This window comes from Girardinichthys multiradiatus, chromosome 4, assembly GCF_021462225.1.
Source record: "Girardinichthys multiradiatus isolate DD_20200921_A chromosome 4, DD_fGirMul_XY1, whole genome shotgun sequence".
NCBI lineage: Eukaryota > Metazoa > Chordata > Actinopteri > Cyprinodontiformes > Goodeidae > Girardinichthys > Girardinichthys multiradiatus.
Window position 1 is genome coordinate 50,666,813 of NC_061797.1, and position 18,309 is coordinate 50,685,121.

Consider the following 18,309-nt stretch of genomic DNA (forward strand, 5'->3'; position numbering starts at 1 on the left):
AAAGTTTTCAGTGCTCCGCGCGAAGGGATAAACCCACTAGCGATAGCCTTAAAGGGCGAAGCCTATACGAAACCAAACCGCACGCACACTCTTCATCTCTCTCTGCACTGTTCTTCAACATCCTTCAGCATGACCGGTTTGGCAGTGGGTCAGTAATGGTGTGGGGTGGCATTTCTTTGGAGGGCCACACGGTCCTCCATGTGCTCATCAGAGGTAGCCTGACTGCCATTAGGTACCGAGATGAGATCCTCAGACCCCTTGTGAGACCATATGCTGGTGTAGTTGGCCCTGGGTTCCTCCTAATGCAGGACAATGCTAGACCTCATGTGGCTGGAGTGTGTCAGCGGTTCCTGCAAGATGAAGACATTGAAGCTATGGACTGGCCCGCCCGTTCCCCAGACCTGAATCTGATTGAGAACATCTGGGACATCATGTCTCGCTCCATCCACCAACGTCAGGATGTGACAGTCGTCATCCTGCTGTGTTTTAGACCTTTTAGAATCTTTCTCAGACTACGCTTCTTTTAGAAAACACAGATTCCCCCTGAACTGCTTTTAGTCCTTCAGCTCAAGGTGAAAACCTATGAAAACAGGAAGATTTAAGCCGTCAAACAAAGTTTTCTTCTAACATCTGTGGCTGCTGTGGATTTAGTTTAATTGAATCAGGATGAACCTGCTGTGGCTGCAGGTTTGCTGCAGTCATTAAACAAGCAGGAGGAGGATTTGATTCAGTTTGTGCAGCAGGACGTCTTATCTGCGAGCTTCACAAATTAATCTGGAAAGCAGTGCAGAGTTTACTGTGGTGAGGCTGAGGAAGGAGAGCTGCACTGGGAAGTTCCCAAACATCTACGGCTTTGAGATCTACTCTGAAGTTTTAGTCACATGTGCAGCTCCGTAATGTGGCAGTGATAAGTGAGTTGTGGAGGCAGCGCGTTAATTACTGTTTGTTTGTGTCGTGTGAAGGCATGCGTGCCCTCGTCTTGTTTTAAGACGGAGGAGGAAGCGGTCACCACACGAAGATAAATGTCCCAGCTTGCGTTGTTGTAATAACATGTTGCCGTGTCGACGGCCATCTGGCACTGTCCCTCTCGTTTTCTGATGAAGCGGAGACGCCATCAGTCATCACGTCACTGAGCCCTTTATGTTTGGAGAGAATTATAACCAGGAGGAGTTGGAAATCTGCATGTTAATATTATAAAACTCTCTGGTGATGAGAAAATCCATATATAGAGACATAATATGTTTGGTTTGTTTCAAAGTGACATTGTTTAATGAGAGTTCTTCAAAACTCCCAAAATATAAAAATGGTTTAGTTCAGCAACAAATTCCTAAGCTCTGAACATCTCCCAGAGCTCTGTTCAATCCATCATCTGAACATAGAGAGAAGATGGACCGACTGCAGACCTACCAAGACACGGAGGTCCATCTAAACTGACAGGATGGGCAAGGAGAACATTAATCAAAGAAGCAGCCAAGAGGACTATGGTAGCTCTGGAGGAGGTGCAAATATCGACAGGACAACTATTGCTCATGCACAAAGGTTCTAGCCTTCATGCAAAACGTTGTGTGGAGAAAAACTGAAAAGTCGCATCACCCTGAATACTCCATCCCCACAATGAAACATAGTGGTGGCAGCATCATGCTGAGGGGATGCTTTTCCTCAGCAGTAACAGGGTAGCTGGTCAGAGTTGATGGGAGGATGGATGCAGCTAAATCCAGGACATGTGTTAGAATGGCCTAGTCAAAGTTCAGACCTAAGTATTAGGGAAATGTGTGGCAAGATTAACTCTGAGTTTTGTTCTAGTAAAGAACAATGGGCAAAAATGTCCATGTGTAGATGTTCAAAGCTCAGAGAGTTACTGCAGAGAAAAGTCCTATTTACTTAGAGGCTGAATACAAAATCACCCCGCACTTTTCAGATTTTAATTTGTTAAAAATTTTCAAAACATGTATGGTTTTCCTTCTACTCCACAATTATGAACTAGCTAGCATTGAAGTTTGTGTCTGCCTTGTGACTGCATGCAGAGAAGTTCAAGTTTGGTGAATGCTGTTGCAGGATGTTGTGTTGAATTGTGTTAATACGGAGTTAAAATTGTAAAGCCATCTTTCCATTTATTAGCAGATAGTTGTTCCAAACTCTGATAAAATGAATGGTTCAGTTTTATCAGAAAATTTATGGGAGGAAAATGTCTCCACAATAAATCAAAGGGGTTAGTTAGTGGTTAATAGTCAGATCTTTCAGCAGGTTACTCTGCGGTTTCAGGGGTAAATATGAGCTGTTTATTCCTGGAGACAGGGGGCGCTCACTGCATAGCTCTGATCCAGGTTTTAATCCTAATCATTTTAGATGCAGAAAAATATGCCTTTTGTCTGTTATCATGGTGATTAAAATATGCAGATATTTGATTCTGTGTCTGACATCTTCTGTCTAAGTTATCATCATATTTAAACTCAGAAGCAGAACGTTTAATATGACCAGCAGAGAAGGTTCAGAAACCAACAAAACCCTGTGTTGAAAATATTATACTTATCAATAATAGTCCAAAAACATCCCTCAGACTCCAGCTCAAAGTCATGATGTGTCTGTTCTTCTCAGGGCGCGCTGCCGTTTGACGACGACAACCTGAGGAACCTTCTGGAGAAGGTGAAGCTGGGAGTTTTCCACATGCCTCACTTCATTCCTCCAGACTGTCAGAACCTTCTGCGAGGAATGATTGAGGTGGATGCCACCAAACGGCTGACGGTAAGCTGCAGTGGGTCCAGAGAGCTGAAGATCTTTTACCAGAGCCAAACCTTCAGAGCCTGCAGATGGTCTCTTTTATCTCGGTCCAAAGGTTTATCTCTGTTTAAAATGGAAACTTAAAATGTCCAAATGTTGTGACATCATTGAAGCATCCAGGTTCTGTATATTTGGTTCTCATTAATATTTCTTTTCCTGTGATTTTTCCTGCAGTTAGAGCAGATCCAGAAGCACACGTGGTATCTGTAAGTACAAACCTCCTCATTTTATTTCTGTGTGAAGTGTCTGTCTCCATGTTCTCATAATGAGAGCTGATGAAAGGGAAAAACGTTGCAGCAGCTGAGGCTGAATGATGATACTCCTATCAAAGGTAGTTTTTTTTTCCTTTAGAAGAAGCTTGTCCATTAGTCAGCAAAGCAATCTACTCCTAACACTCCTCTCATCTCTAATGGATTCACTATTTTTGGATCTCAAAAAGCAGAATAATGTTGCTGATCAGAGGAAAACATCATGTTCAGTGTTCCTGCCGCTGTATGATTCATGGTTTTGGGCTACTTTTATTAAAATAACCTGATTTCAAAATGATAGCCACCAAACCTCTACTGGTCTACCAGTGTATGCAACCTATAAAAGCAAACTACACATAAAACAATTGCGAACAAATCAAGATCCAAACTTATCTTGATAAAATCCTTTTCACTGGTTTAATTAATATGTATTTTAAAGATTTCAGGAGAGAAAAAAGCATGAAAAACAAAAAGTAAATCTGTTTTACTTTTATTCATGAATAATATGTTTCTAGTGCTTTGAAGACTGTTGAAAAGTAAATATTGGCTCTGATTAACTTGAGGTTTGTTCAGTGCTTGTTTCTGAATGTTTTATATAAATGACATGTAACATATCAAAGAAAAATATCACTCTATGCTGATGACACTTTATTCTATTAGTTTGTTATTTCTCTGGTAAAAAATCAGATTTACAGTAGAAGTGGAATCAATAAATCAATATTATACTGCAGCAAAAAAGAATAATTATCATTAGGTACATAAGCATTAACACCAGTCTATAGAGGCGTGACTTCAAAATTTAAGGTGTGTGAGAAACCAGATTTTTGGGAGTGATAATTGACTATAAATTGTGTTTGAAGCCTAATAGAAACTGTGTAAAAGCCATATTAATGTTATTTAAAATCAAAGATATGTATCAAACTGAACACCAGTTCCATCTGAAGAAAAGTAACCCCAGGTCACGATGCTGCCACCACTGTGCTTTACTGTGGTGTTTGTAATAGTGAACCAAGAGTTCCTGTTTGGTCCTCCATATGGTTTTGCCTGGTTTTAGTCTGGATGTTTTCTCTGGAAGAAACGGTTTCTGTCTTGTATGCCTACTCTTAAATTCAGATATATGGAAAATACAGTAGTTTGCTATCACGTGTAGAACATAACCAGTGTTTCTTTTTAACTCCTGCAACTTGCTGTCGGCCTTTTTTTCAGCCTCCCTGACCAGTTTATACTTGGTCTTTTCATCAGTTTTGGAAAGACATGTTTTTATAATGTCCCTGCTGTCCCATATTTGTTGGTAAAATACATAAATAGCACTGTGGGATTATGTTTGCCTTTGTCCTGGTAGATGCCCTGAAACAGTGATCCTTTGTAACCCTTCTGAAAACTCCGGCTTTAGCTAAAAGATTAAGCAAAAATTAAAATAAAAGGTACTTCAACAAAGTAAAGCTTTACCTGGAAGTTGCAGTTCACACAAACTGTTCAGCTAGTCTGTGGAAAAGGCAGAGGAATCTTCTATCTCCTGACTCTTTATAAAACATCCAATTTCAGGTGTCCCCTTGAAGAACCGTGAAGTCCTTTTAGAGCACCTTGGTTTGCTTCTTTGTGTTGCAGAGCTGGAAAAAACGAGCCTGAGCCAGAGCAGCCAGTTCCGAGGAAGGTGGCCATCAGGATGCTGGGTTCGCCCGAGGAGATTGACCCAGATGCCCTGGAGAGCATGCACTCCCTGGGCTGCTTCAGAGACAAGGAAAAACTGACCAAAGACCTGCTGTCTGAGGAGTGAGTGACGAGGAGGACGGGTGGAGGGAGGGGGTGAAAGGCATTAAAACTGCACCGCCAGCAGGGTGAAGGCGGAGGGATGAGGGAGATGTATGAAACGTTCTAACAAACTGTCAGTTTGATGAATTCTTCTGTTTAATTTGCCCGGCCATGATGGAGTGTCTTCTGCTCCGACTCTGAACCACGAGACGCTCAGCTCTGTCTGCTCGTCTTCTCTTCTCAGTGACAACCAGGAGAAGATGATCTACTTCCTGCTGCTGGACCGGAAGGAGAGATACCCGAGCCACGAGGACCAGAACCTGCCACCCCGTAATGAGATCGGTACGTCACTCCTGTTCCACCCAGCTGTCTGATACCCATTGCTCTGGTTCCTAATGAGGTTCTTTGGTTAAATGTGGGGATTATTAACATCTTGTTGTAACAAGTCTAATTTAGAGCATCTGAAGCAGCAGCACAAACAGGAAACAAATAAAAGCCCTTAGAAAAAGCACTTTTCCACCATAATTTGCCTCAAACATTAATTTAAAGCAAAAACACTGCAACACACATTTAACTTCATCAGAACTGAGCTTGTTGCAGGAGCATTGCAGATTCACCTAATACTGAGAAAACAACTCGATGGAACCTTACTCTATTCTTAGCTCCTACAGTCATAATAAAAAATTAAGTACACCCCCTTTAAATACTTTGGTTTTTGGACATACCCAAAATAACCTGGTCAGTGAATCTAATCTGAACTGATTTCTTACTGCCATTATTTATTACACAAGGGTTAAGTTAAAATTTAAAAGCTGTGTTTGGAAAAAAGTAAATACACCCTTTCTGCTTTAAAGGTCAGTCAGTGTCAACGCCTCTATTAATGCAGGAGTTTCAGGATTTTTTAGGTGTGTGTGTGTGTGTGTTAACACAATGCCAAGTTGGAAAGATATCAGCAATCACCTTATAATAAATCTAGGTGGGTTATAAGGGCTATTTCCAAACTATCTGAAGTCCATCATTGTACAGAGAGACAGATTGTGGAAAACATTTGGGACAGCTGTCAATCTTCCCAGGAGTGGACGTCCCAACAGTGTCAGAGTGTGAAGCTCAGAAGAACCACACAGAAGACAATAACTTCATCTGAGATTCTTCAGGACTCAGTTAGCAGGTTGTTCTGCAATTAGAATGCTTAAATGTTTTCATATTTAATGAAATAATTTTCAGTAAATGGCCTGCATTGTATAGTGCAAGTCCGTGGAGCCTAAAGCGCTTTACATTACACTCAATCATCCTAACATTCACGTACTGACAGTGGTAGACTAGATTGTAGCCACTGGGGCAGACTGACTGAAGTGAGGCTGCCATACAATCAGAACCACCGAGCCCTCTGACCCCAAGAAGAATTAGTTCATTTTGCCAGCAAGACGGACATCCATGCGCGCCTTCCCCTGTCTGCATCTCTGGGAGAGTTGCGCAGGTAGAGAGCGACGTGGAGATGGTAGAGTTTTCTGTGTCTCCATGACATCATGAGGATTCCAGCTGTGACTCCTCCTCCCCGTGCTGGGCTAGAAGTAGGTTATTATTTTGAAGATGCAGAGTTTTTCCCCAGTCTTTGTGTATGCTTCTGTCCATGTTTGTTGGCTTGGGCCCAACAAGGTTAAATTAAAACTGAAAGAAAAAGTCCTTCTCTTTAAAAAGAATAGAGCAGCACAACTTGCAAAGCTGCACCTGAATGAAGCACAAACCTGTCCTTTGGACAGATGAGACCGAAGTCAGACCATAATGCACTGGTCCATGTTTAGAGACAACCAAACACCTCATACTAACTGCCCAGCACGGTGGTGGTGGGGTGATGATTTGGGCGGTCAGAAAACTATTCCTGAGCTACCTCTGCTTAAGGTGGTTCTACAAGCTGCTGGATCAGAGGGTGTACTTAGCTTTTTACACAGGTTTTATATTTTGACTTGTTTGTTTAATTTATTACTGTTTTTAGGAAACTTAAAGAAATAACATGTGTTTTAGATGTCAAAGATTTATCTTGAAATATTAATGAACTAAAAAATCTACAAATAAAAATATTACATTATGCAATAACATTTATACAGGAAACTTTTCTGTTCCCTTGAGGTTAAATATCAGGCTTCAATGTTTGTGATTCTTCTAAGTTTCTCCCGTCTCTTCCTGTTTTCCATGACCCGTCCTGGCGGGCTTAGCAGATCCTCCTAGGAAGCGCGTGGACTCGCCCATGCTAAGTCGCCACGGCAAGCGGAGACCCGAGAGGAAATCCATGGAGGTGCTGACCGTCACAGAGGGGGGATCCCCTGTCCCGGTGCGACGAGCCATCGACATGGCGACCCACGGTCAGAGGTAAGCAGCGGGCGGCTGCATGAGGGTTTGTGTGCATGGTTGGACGCGTGTCTCTGGGTCAGATAAGATGATTCGCCGTAGTTTAAAGGATAATTAAGGATTATCAGAAATGTATTTACTCACATAAGAAACAGGGAAGCAACTCAACACGTTTTCATGATGTTCCTCTGCTGCAATTCTTTCCCTGCTTCACTGAACTGCAGTTTAATACACGACCTGCTCCGTCGCTTGTGTTCATCGCGCATCACTTGAGGCCTGGCACAAACTCCTGTTTCAGAGTGGGATTTGAGTTCTGGTCAAACATCTCTGCAGCCATGAACGTGCATGAACAGACCCGTCAGGTCTGTGCATGGGGCGTGCTGTCCAAGAGGACAGGTAGCATCTTGCTCCGAAAATCTGTAACTCTGACACACATCTGGTGTGTTTCTGTGCAGATAAAATCTCATCGATACGATGAATCAATAGAAATCGAGAGGATTTGGCGTTTCCTTTATTTTGTAGTGATCTAATAAGATGGTGCAGGTTGTTTATCTCTGAGCTGAAGGATGTCCAATGATGTCCAAAAATAATAAGCGGCACTTCAGCCACAGTCCTAATCTCCAAAAATATAAAATGCTAAATTAAAATATAAATCACTCTAATATCAACGTTGAATATAAAACATGTTGGTGCTTCTCATAATTTGTTAGGTTTCACTGAATTCTGCCAATTTCTCACTACTGTCAGCATTCCCTCATTTCTATGTTCATCGTTTCAACAAGGAGCCATGAAGTAATTACACATCATGTACTTTAAATGGCCTGTTTTTAATGGTTTATACCAGCTGTCAAACACGGTGGCGGGGGGTTCATGATATGGGTTTGTTTTGCAGCCTCAGGACCTGGGCACTTTTCCGTCATTGAGACAACTACTACAGTCTGTATTCAACGTTCATATAGTCACCGTCTTTATGCTGCCATCATCTTACAGTGAATCTTCATTCACATGTCCAGCGCCCCCACCAGGAGAAATGGAGTAATGACACCAGTAACAAGGAAATCACTTTTAGAGCTCTGTATGTATTGATTAAAATGTCAACATTTGGTGGTTCCACATTTATCACTGAATAGCAACCCCCCCCCAGTCATAATCGTCATTTATTGCTTCAGACTGACTTTTTCCACAAGCCTCTTGAGTTTTGAGCACATGGAGTGAACCCATTTTAGTCAACATTCAACTGAGGAGTGATCAGGTCCTACAAAGAGAGATTTTCAGAAGAACACTTGAAATGTTTTGAGTTTTATGCTAGCTAGGAAACTCGCAAATGTTCCTCTACGATCAGGCCACGGTTGATTCTTGCATGAACCTGAGTCAGAGCTGGGCAGCGTTCAGAGAAACCAAACGGTGTTTGCATTTTGGGTTGTTTTTTTTCAGTAAATATATGCATGTCTGTTTTGAGAATGAGAATCTGCCTCAGTGAAACTGCCTGGATGAATAGTTATAATAATAAGAAATAATTATAAAAGAGTGGAACATGTTATGGTTTTTATTCTCAGCTGTTTGCATGTTTTGCAGCTCTGAGGTTGTCCACATACAGCGGTTCTAGATGAAATAAACAAAAAAGCAACATTTTAACAGGTGAAGCATCCAGGTCCGGTCAGGAGTTTCCATCCACTCATCCTGGGAAAGAATACCATTTATCTCGGTGCCTCTTTGATTTAGTGGAACCTTTCATTTTCAGGATGGGCTGATTATGCAACAACTAAATGAACGTCTCGTTACTTGACAAGGCCATGGGTTGTTGACCTCTGGTAGGTGATGATGATCGAACACAGCTGCTAGGTTCTGTGTGGCAGCATTCATTGGACTGACCAATACTCAGAACTCCTGGAAAGTCCAAGATGGGAAATAATAGATTTCCAAAACATAGGAAACTCTTTTGGAACCATTTCTAAACTTCTGACTCATTTATGACAGCAACACATTGGTGAGGCTTTCACACCTGAGATCACTGAACCAACTATCAAGCACGATGCAGGCAGCATCATGCTGTGGGGCTGTTGGCACTAATTTAATAAAATAATGATAAAGGACTACCTTCAAATTCTTCACCTCCGATCAACAGCTAGATGTATGAAACTTGGACCCAGTCGATGTTCCACCAGAACAGTGCTCTCAAACATCCAAACTGGTTGTAAAAGGATAAGGTGGGCTAGCATCAAGATTCTGGAATGGCCTCATCGGGTCAGACTGGACCTCTAACCTGTTGGAAACGAATGCACTGTGCTTAAAAGCTGAACCAGTGGCAGGAAACTACCCAGTTTAAATGAACTCGACCGGTTCTGCCAAGAGGAGTGGCCAAATATGGGTCCAGAACCTTTCTGATGGCTGCAGAAGGTGTGTGGTTTAGGTGCAACTTGCTACAACACCTTTGACCAAGTATGACTGTAGGTGTATGTATAAATTTGAGCCTGTCTGTATAATTTTTAAAACCAGCCTAGGTCACTGGTTCCTGTTTGGAAAGATCTTTGCTGTTAGTTTGATAATCACTCAGATTTATGCCATTCGGGCCCAGAATGAGTGGATGGAAACCAGCTAGTGGAGCTCACTGGACTTTTCAACAGTTTTTCAGTTTGTTGAACGTTCCTCTGAATCAAGCCTGAGTCCTCGGTCTGATTTTTCAACCTTTTCATGCATGTTTTCTTTAACTGTTCCTCTTTTACTTTAATGTTGATTTATGTTTCAGGTTTCTCTGCAGAGTTTGTTCTTGATTTTTTTGATACTGCATGCTACACTTTATCATTCCCTTTATGTGACCATCTTTTCTGTCTCTTCATTTTCTTTCTGCCTCTTTTTTTGTTTTTAGCAAATCGGTTTTCAGTAAAAGCTTGGATATCACAAACGCTAACTGCAGCAAGGAGGAAAGGTACTGCTCTGTTCCTTTTCCTATCTGTTCTGTTCATTTAGCTTTTCTCTCTGCAGCAGCTCATTTTTTATCCCAACGTTCCTGACAAACTCTGGCCTTTTAGCTTGTTGCATGCAGCTGCATTAGAAGCTGTATAGTTTTTATTAGTATTATGAGAAGTGACCTGTTGTTTTGTGTCTTTCTGTAGGAAGAATTGTTAAAATCTGAAGACAGCTTTTCTAAACCAAACAAAACGTCAATGAAGGAAAATAAAACCAAACTCCAAAAGTTTAATGAGCTGTTAACAAAAATTATTCAGTATTATAAAATGTAGAGATATGAATCCTAAATATGAAATCTTTTGACGGTTACTATGTCAGAGTCACAGCTTCTCTGAAGTTTCTTCTGTTTGGCTTTTTGCTGCATTTGCCATTTTTCTCCTGTTACTAAATAATAAGATATGAAACTTCTGTAAATAAAAAATATTTAAATTTTTTCAAATCCATCATCCACTGAGAGATGAGTCCTGTGCAAACATGGGCTGGAGGGCCACTCGGTAAGGAAGAAGCCAGTTTTTAAAAGCCAGATAACAGTTTGCCATCGCACTCAGTGACGTTTGGAGACGTCCGGTGGTCTGATCTTCGGCCATGGGCAGATCCCGATAATTAGTTCCTGACTGGTTGAGGACATGAATCTGTCCCATGCTGCTTCAGATGTGAGACTGGATCCAAACATCTTTAGATCCACGCAGTGTTCAAACTCCCCCTCCAATCAGGCCCAGCCTGGAGATTTTACTGCTTTATTTCTCCTTTTGGACCAGTCCTTCAGCTTAGTTTTGAATAGGAGCACTCTGATCCAAACTGTGTTGCACTGAGGATAATTAAATTAAATAAATTAGTGACTTGTTTGTGTTTCCTGTGAGAGGAGGAGCAGAAACTTTAGGTCTGCTTCCTTCCTCATTATCATGTGCGGAGCAAATAATAATGTTTGCGTTTGGCCCGTCTGTTTCCTCAACCAAACGCTACGAGTCGCCAGACGTCATGTTTGATGCAGCCTCGCTCTGTGGCCGACCTTGCGGCAGGAAAAACTCTGTTAGTGAGTTGATTTCAGGCCTGGATGCAGATTAGCATAAATTAATTGGCAGGAATACAGATGGAGCACAAACAGGAGAATGGAAATGAGGCGCTCAGTAGCCCTTTATCTCACTCATCATCTAATTGGTGAGATGCGTAAAAATGAAGCTTGTTGCACCAGCAGCAATTAATTTAGCGGTCTTCGAGAGCTGCCGGCTGCAGCGTCCTGATGTTTGGACTGGATGGGTGTCAGCAGTAATGAGTTTTATGTTAATAGGAGCTCCTCGTGTGGAGTGGCTGTCAGTGTGGACATCGTCCTCCTGCTGTTAGTGGAGCTCCAGTGATGATCAGCTCAGCAGATCTCTGATCAGAAGCAGCAGCAGGTCAGGTGTTGGAAGTGAAGAAGGGTTTCATTTTCCTTTTTAAAGCAAGCAGACTCTGTTTTAACGTGATCTTTTTCAACATTTCTCCAGACTTTAAGGGCATTTTGTTGCTTTTTCACTTCAAATGATAACATGGAGCGTGGATTTGACTAACAACTCTGATGGGAAAGTTTTAATGTATACATTTTACCTGTTGCCATAAAACCAACTGTAAAATGAGTTTTAACCCAAAAGTTTTTAAATACTTTACACTTTAAGCTGAAGATTTTCTGGTAAAGCTCAAATAAATGATGAATCTTCAATTTAAATTGTGTAAAAACCATAAAAAGCCTTCAAATGTGAGTTCAGTCAGATAAAGTCCAACTTTCTGTGGTAAAATATGGCTGAGCTGTGAAACATAGCCTGGGGTTTCTCTCTGCATCCCTTTGGTTTCTATGGAGACCCTCATCACTGTGAAGCTCCATCCCAGAAATCCTCCAAACATCAGGAGCTCTACATGTTTTCACTAAGTTTGTCTGTCACGACAATAGAGGGGAGAAAGGAGAAGAAGGGAAATATGAAATGTTAATGAGAAGCAAATAAAAAATGGAAAAGCTCATGAGGAGAGGAAAGAAGCACTGATGAATAAAGCATTTGATGCGTGTTGGTGTGTGTGTTTAAAATGCTGACATGTCAGAAGTTTTTATTGGCTTACATTTTAGATGGTGTTCATATCTGAGTGTTGAGGACGAACATTAATGCTTCTGCTGCCAACAGTTGCTCCTCAGGCTTCCTGAATCTGAATTTACATCAATTACTTAATATAAATGAATAAAACGGACCTAATCACCATGATGTCACTTTTTGGTTCATCAACCATCAGTATCTTGGATTTTTATTGAGTTACTGTCTGAGAACCTGGGAGTTTTCCACCTGATTGGTTCCAATGATGAGCTGGTTTTAGTGCCTCCTTAGCTCAGGTTCTGAAGCACAGATTGTGGGACCAAAATCTGTTTCTGCCCCAGGATCAGTACTAGAAGATAAAACCGCGGCATGTAGACCAACAAGAAACTGAAATGTTGTCAGCAACACATTTAAACTCCAGATTTTATTTTCTAACCCCAGTTTTAAAAACCAATAGAAACAGTAAGAATATAGTCTCATATGTTCTCCCCAAGAACAGAGAAATTAGTTTTTATTGGAGGTTCCTACTGATCAGAACATTTCATACTGAAGAGCAGAACTCACAGGAAGTCTTCATAGGTTCCTCCCATATTCATATTTCTCAAGACACCACAGAAGGACAAAGTTCTGCCCAGAATATACATCCAGAACAAGTTGCAAGTTCTTGCAGCTCTGGTAGAGAGAAGATATTTCTCTGTTCTTCTGGAGTATCTAATAAATAGTTGCTCTTTGTTTAAATGCCAAAGGTCGTGTAGTGAATGTACATCCATGATGCCGTGTTTTCAGCTACACGTCTGTGTGGCTGTTTAAAAACAGTCGTTTTTATTCTGATCTGCTGTAATTGCTGCTTAAAACTGTATCGTCCGTTTCTGATTACTGTTAATGTCATGAACGCCACCTGCTGTGTGAAACGGCAGCTTTTTGCAGGGAAAACAACACTAATAATGTTTTATGTGGTTAAATTGTCCCCCTGTTCCCTGATCCTCTGCAGAACCTACAATAGAGGAAGGCGTTAAAATGACCTCACTATACATCTGGCTGTAGAAAACCAAACCGGGTCTTTTGTGAGGTGTTAGAACCCAGAGTTCTGGTGCCAGAACCAGTCCTCAGGAAGGGAACTGTCATACGCTTTTCATACATGTTTACAGTTGACATAATTGGCTACCCTGCTGGGTTGTTATTGGATACTACTGAGAGCTCAAAGTTCCAACCACGACAGCCTCTACAACCTCTGGCAAAAACATGGATTCACAACTCAGTTTGACTGAATGCAAGGATGGATGAAGTCACAGAATCATCATCACATAAAATCCATAAAATAAAACAAGATTTATGTCTGGTTTAAAAATGAGATGAAAGATGGTTTTTTGATTCATTCAGATCTCAAAGAATTTAAGCTGTCAGGTTCTTGGTTCTGTTTAGTTCTACCCAGCACAGAAATGAACTTTTCTGTATTTTTACCTACTTGAGCTTAGAAAAGAAGTCAGTATATCATCCAGGATGAATTTGTTTTATTACTGACTGAACACTCCCTGAAAGTTACAAATACAAAATAAAAGAAATCAACCAACAAATAGCCATTTAGAAGTTAGTGCCTTTTCCTTTAAAGTGTGCATCTTTTCACTTTTTTCTGTTCAGGCTCTAGTTTTCTCGTGTTTTGATTAAAGTGTAACATTTCCTGTTGCTGTTTCCACGTCTAAACTGGCCCCAAAATGGAGTTAAAAACCTGATTCTGTCATTTAGGAATGAAAAATGTGCAGTTAGCCCAGGTATTCTTTATTTCTTGATTAGTAACTTTTAATGCAATCAGTTTTCTACATAAGTAATTAAAAGCTTAAATAAAAGCCCATGAAGGAGGTTTTATCTCCTCTTGTAGTTGCAGTGTTCAGCCTTCTGGTTGTGCTGAATATTAACCTAACTTTGTTGCTTTAGGTCGCGGTCGATCAGCGGAGCGTCCTCTGGTCTGTCCACCAGCCCCCTCAGCAGTCCCAGGGTAAGTGTTCGTCCCTCCATCCCTCCTGGCTGGCTGGTTCTGCTGCAACACACCCACACATACATGTTCATCCACTTCAGACTTCATCCAAGACTGTTGGACGTAGAGCATTTTCTTAATGTTGGAACTTCTAAAGACGTTTCATGTCAGAGTTAAAGTCCTTCAGCTCTGATAGGAGATGATGACGTTGCACCAGCTCCTTCTCAGCTTCTCATCAGAATGCACTGACGTCACACAGCTTTAGATGAAGTGGTGCTGGATCCATCAGAATGTGAACTCCAGATGAGATCCGGTGATGTATTTTCAGACGTAGCATTGCACTGTATGCAGCAGCACAGAACAAGAACTGCAGAAGAGAAGGAGAAGTCGTAGTCAGTTTGTTTCGTCTCTGGACCAAAACCCCCAACAATGCTGCAGATCTTCATACGACAAGTCTCACAGTTTTACTCAGTGATGCATTTTCTGCACATTAAATTGCAAACTTTTAATTGGGAAGAGCCTAGTCTTAACAAGGAGTTGGATTAAAAAAAATGCAATAACTTTACTTTTTAATGTACTTTTTCAATTCAGACATGAAATGCTGTGAATGCCCCAAAGCAAAAAACAAGGTTGAAAAAATATCAAAAGAAAATTAAAAACTAAGACTTCAATTATTATGCTTTTATTCATACTTATTGTACTTTTAAAAAATGTTTTGCTCATGATTTTTATTTTGTTGTTGCCATTTTTAATTCTATAAATATGTCCCATAAATTATTACATTTATGGAAAGTTATGTAAAATTATTACATTACTTTGTGACTGTCTGAATCACAAAGTTAGCTTGACTACACTACCCTGTACTTAGTTAGCACAATTAATGGAGTAATTGACTTTAATCACAATAGCAGCATAACTAATTTAATACCTACCTTTAGTTAACTTATTAATTATGTTATTATTGTGATTAAGGCAGTTGATATGCTAGCTGACCTATAGTCAGTTGGGGTAATTAATAAGCTACTTTACTTGTTGACTGATTGTCAGTATTAAAGTAGTGCTAACTGACCCAGATAATGCATAATCTATATGAACAAATTTAGCATAATTTAGCTCATGCGAAATATAAACCCATACTAAGAATAATTAATATGCTAACCCACCTCAATGATATATCAGCATAAATAACAGCATGAAGGTAATATACTAACTTACCCACAGTTGGTATAATTATTATGCTAAATGACATTAGCATAAGTAATATCCTAACTTTAGCATATTAACATACTTAATATGCATAAACACCCATAATCTGGATTAATTAGCACGCTAACTGACATAATCACAATATTAGAATACAAAATACATTGAATAACCAACCTGTGACAGCCCGTCGAGGTCCAAAGGCCTCTGTACACGGGTCTTAACTTAATTCCTGCGCCAACATATTGGCATAATTAAACTGCTAATTGATCCGTTTTCATTTAGCCTAATCAATGCTGGGTAAAAAAACAAAGAATCAATCATAAGAAAATCCTCTCAAACTTGAGTGGTTCTTGCATGAGTCCTGTAAGGAACATCTTTTCGTTTGAACTCGTCATTAGAGCATCAACTTATAGAAATCAGTCTCCACACATGCTTTTAAACTCTAAGAACAGCTTGGTCTTGTGTTTCTGATTCACTGAGGTCTGTTTGGCAGTGGGTTCTTGCTGCTCCGACCCCCTCAGTCATCCCACAGCTGTCTGTCAGCACTGAGCATACTCTTAGCTGGTGAAGCTAAATCTGTTAGCTTTCAGGCTTGGTCAAAAAGCTGCTGGCGTCTGGGGATGCACCGACATATCAACAGCTGACATAAAGGCTGCTTTGAAAACTTGAAATTGGAGGATAAAATTAAGCTCATTTGAAGAAAACACACTAAAGTCGACTAAAGTCTGCAGGTTATGATTGTAAAATCTGAACAGTTTACATTAAATCCAGAATAATGAGTTTAAAGGTTGGGAGGTTACATGTTTTATTAAACTGGGACCACCTGATAAAGTCCAACTCAACCTGAGATCAGAATCCATGTGCCTCAGTTAGATCAGTTTAAACTCGGTGCATCCCTTCATGAATGCTTCACTGCTGCCTCCTGATTGGCTAATCACTCTGCTAATCGCATGTTTTTCTTTCTTTCTTTCTTGCACTTTCACCACCTCCTGCCTGCTCCACTTCTCCTGCCATTTTTTTTCATTTCCGGCTGTGTTTTGATCTTTTTTCCTTATTTTTACCGAATGAACCTTTTTTTGGGCTGTGGTGTTCTTCTGGCTTTCTCATTGGCTGATCCTGCCATCATGTGTCACGGTGCATGGTTGCAGCCCCACCGGCGGTTTTTCGTCCCGCCCCAGTCCCCCGATCTGTGTCAGTCCCCTAACTGCAGCCCCACACACTCCCCTGAAGTCCGCCTTAATGGGGTGGGTTCACGCGCGCCCAACTCCTACCAGCCAAAGATGGGGTCCCCCCTCATGCATCCACGCACGCAGACCCTCCCTGCCAAGCCCAAAGTGTCAGAGAAGCCCCTGCAGACCACCAGGTCCAACCCACTCCCCCACACGGCTCAGACCCCCAGCACCCCTAAATCTGAGTCGTCCACAGCGAGCCAGTCCCTCGCTCCCTGCGTCCCCAATAGCCCCCGGACCAGGCGACACCCTCCCCTCACAGTCCCTCCCAAGTTGTCCATCCCCCTTTCCCCAGTGCCCCCCATGTCTCCCCTCCGTCGCCACCACTTCCACCCTGACCACAATGGAAAATCTGTCCCCATCACGCAGGTAACCCCTCACCCTTCCCCTAGAGGAAGTCCTCTCCCTACCCCAAAAGGCACACCTGTGCACACACCCAAGGACAGCCCGACTGGGACGCCGAGCCCCACGCCACCACCGAGCCCCTCCATCGGCGGGATGCCGTGGAGGACGCGCCTCAACTCCATCAAGAACAGCTTCCTGGGCTCGCCGCGCTTCCACCGCCGGAAAATGCAAGGTAGGAGGGGAAGGCAGCGGAAAAGTAGTTATATTCAACGATCTGATTTATTTTGATTGCAGCTCATTTTTATCTACCTAACTCAAAGTGGCTATTCATCATAGTGCAGTCAGCGCCACCTGCAGCCGACTTGTCAGTCCTTTGCAACAGTATTCAAATACCGAAAAAGTGAAGTGGAAGAAAAATTATACATTATTTTTATTATTTTAACAAATAACTATCTGAAAAATTAAAAAAGTTATGATTCACCTAAATAAAAGCAGTGCAACAGCCTCCAGATGTCAGCTAATTAGCAAACAGAGTCCTTCTGTGTCTAATTGATTCTACGTATAACTGCAGATGTTCTGTTTCTGGCCTCAGAGGTTCTTTAGAGAACATTAGAGAACAAACAGCATCATGAAGACCGAGGAACCCAGCAGACAGGTCAGGGAGAAAGGTCTGGTTCAGTTTAAAGTAGGGTTAGGTTCTACAACACCCAAGCTTTGAACATCTCCCAGAGCTCTGTTCCATCCATCATCAACCACGCCTCCTCACTAAGATAGGAGTTTCTGTCGTCTCCTCCTCAGAGTCGCTCTCAGCAGCGAACTGAATCACTCTGAAGCTACCAGTCCTTGGCAGGACATTTTAGGCTAAGATAGAACCTCTCTGAGAGAATCTTTGTGAATACGGGCCCTGATGTTTGTGGAAGAGATGCTAGATTTCTAAAATAAAGCCATAAGAAGTCACGTCTGCAGGAGACCAGGTATTATTTTCCTTCCTCTTCACAATGATGCACTACTGTGGACTATCACATAAAATCCCAGTTAAATAAATTACAATTTCTTGCATGACAAAATGTGAAACCTTCAAGGTGCATAAATACTTTTGCCATGCTCTGCAATAACATCTGCTGTGTCAGAAAAGAACAACCATTTCATTGCAGAGTGGATTCCATTTGTTTCCATGCTTTGGTTTTTGGCACTTTTCCTAAAATAGTTTCATAATGCAGGAAAGCTGAATCTGACTGATCATTTATCATTAAATCTGAAACCTTTGTTTGTATCTCCAGTTCCCACCCAGGAGGACATGTCCAGCCTCACCCCAGACTCATCTCCAGAGTGAGTATGCCTGTTCCCTCCGTTTGTCGTCTTTTAAATATAAGAACCTCAGGTAGAAAATCAGTATTTTCTGCCAAGTT

At 41.5% G+C, this 18,309-nt stretch overlaps 2 protein-coding genes across 6 annotated transcripts in view; one reads left to right on the forward strand and one right to left on the reverse strand.

Moving 5' to 3' along the window:
• Positions 1-18,309, forward strand: part of LOC124866497 (serine/threonine-protein kinase BRSK2-like) — a 156,035-nt gene that overhangs the window by 118,366 nt on the left and 19,360 nt on the right. For 2 of the 5 annotated variants that reach the window (XM_047362295.1, XM_047362297.1), the window contains exons 8-16: positions 2,596-2,742; positions 2,953-2,984; positions 4,635-4,799; positions 5,023-5,120; positions 6,995-7,145; positions 9,991-10,050; positions 14,081-14,141; positions 16,475-17,132; positions 18,181-18,229. In XM_047362295.1, the coding sequence (XP_047218251.1) occupies positions 2,596-2,742; positions 2,953-2,984; positions 4,635-4,799; positions 5,023-5,120; positions 6,995-7,145; positions 9,991-10,050; positions 14,081-14,141; positions 16,475-17,132; positions 18,181-18,229 (1,421 nt within the window). The remainder of the gene's footprint in view (positions 1-2,595; positions 2,743-2,952; positions 2,985-4,634; positions 4,800-5,022; positions 5,121-6,994; positions 7,146-9,990; positions 10,051-14,080; positions 14,142-16,474; positions 17,133-18,180; positions 18,230-18,309) is intronic. The other 3 variants (XM_047362298.1, XM_047362296.1, XM_047362299.1) reach the window with 3 other exon arrangements.
• LOC124866496 (ankyrin repeat and BTB/POZ domain-containing protein 2-like) overlaps positions 14,299-18,309 on the reverse strand; it is a 67,581-nt gene continuing 63,570 nt past the window's right edge. Inside the window, exon 18 of the mRNA XM_047362293.1 lies at positions 14,299-14,487. The gene's annotated coding sequence lies outside the window, so the exon portion shown is untranslated. The remainder of the gene's footprint in view (positions 14,488-18,309) is intronic.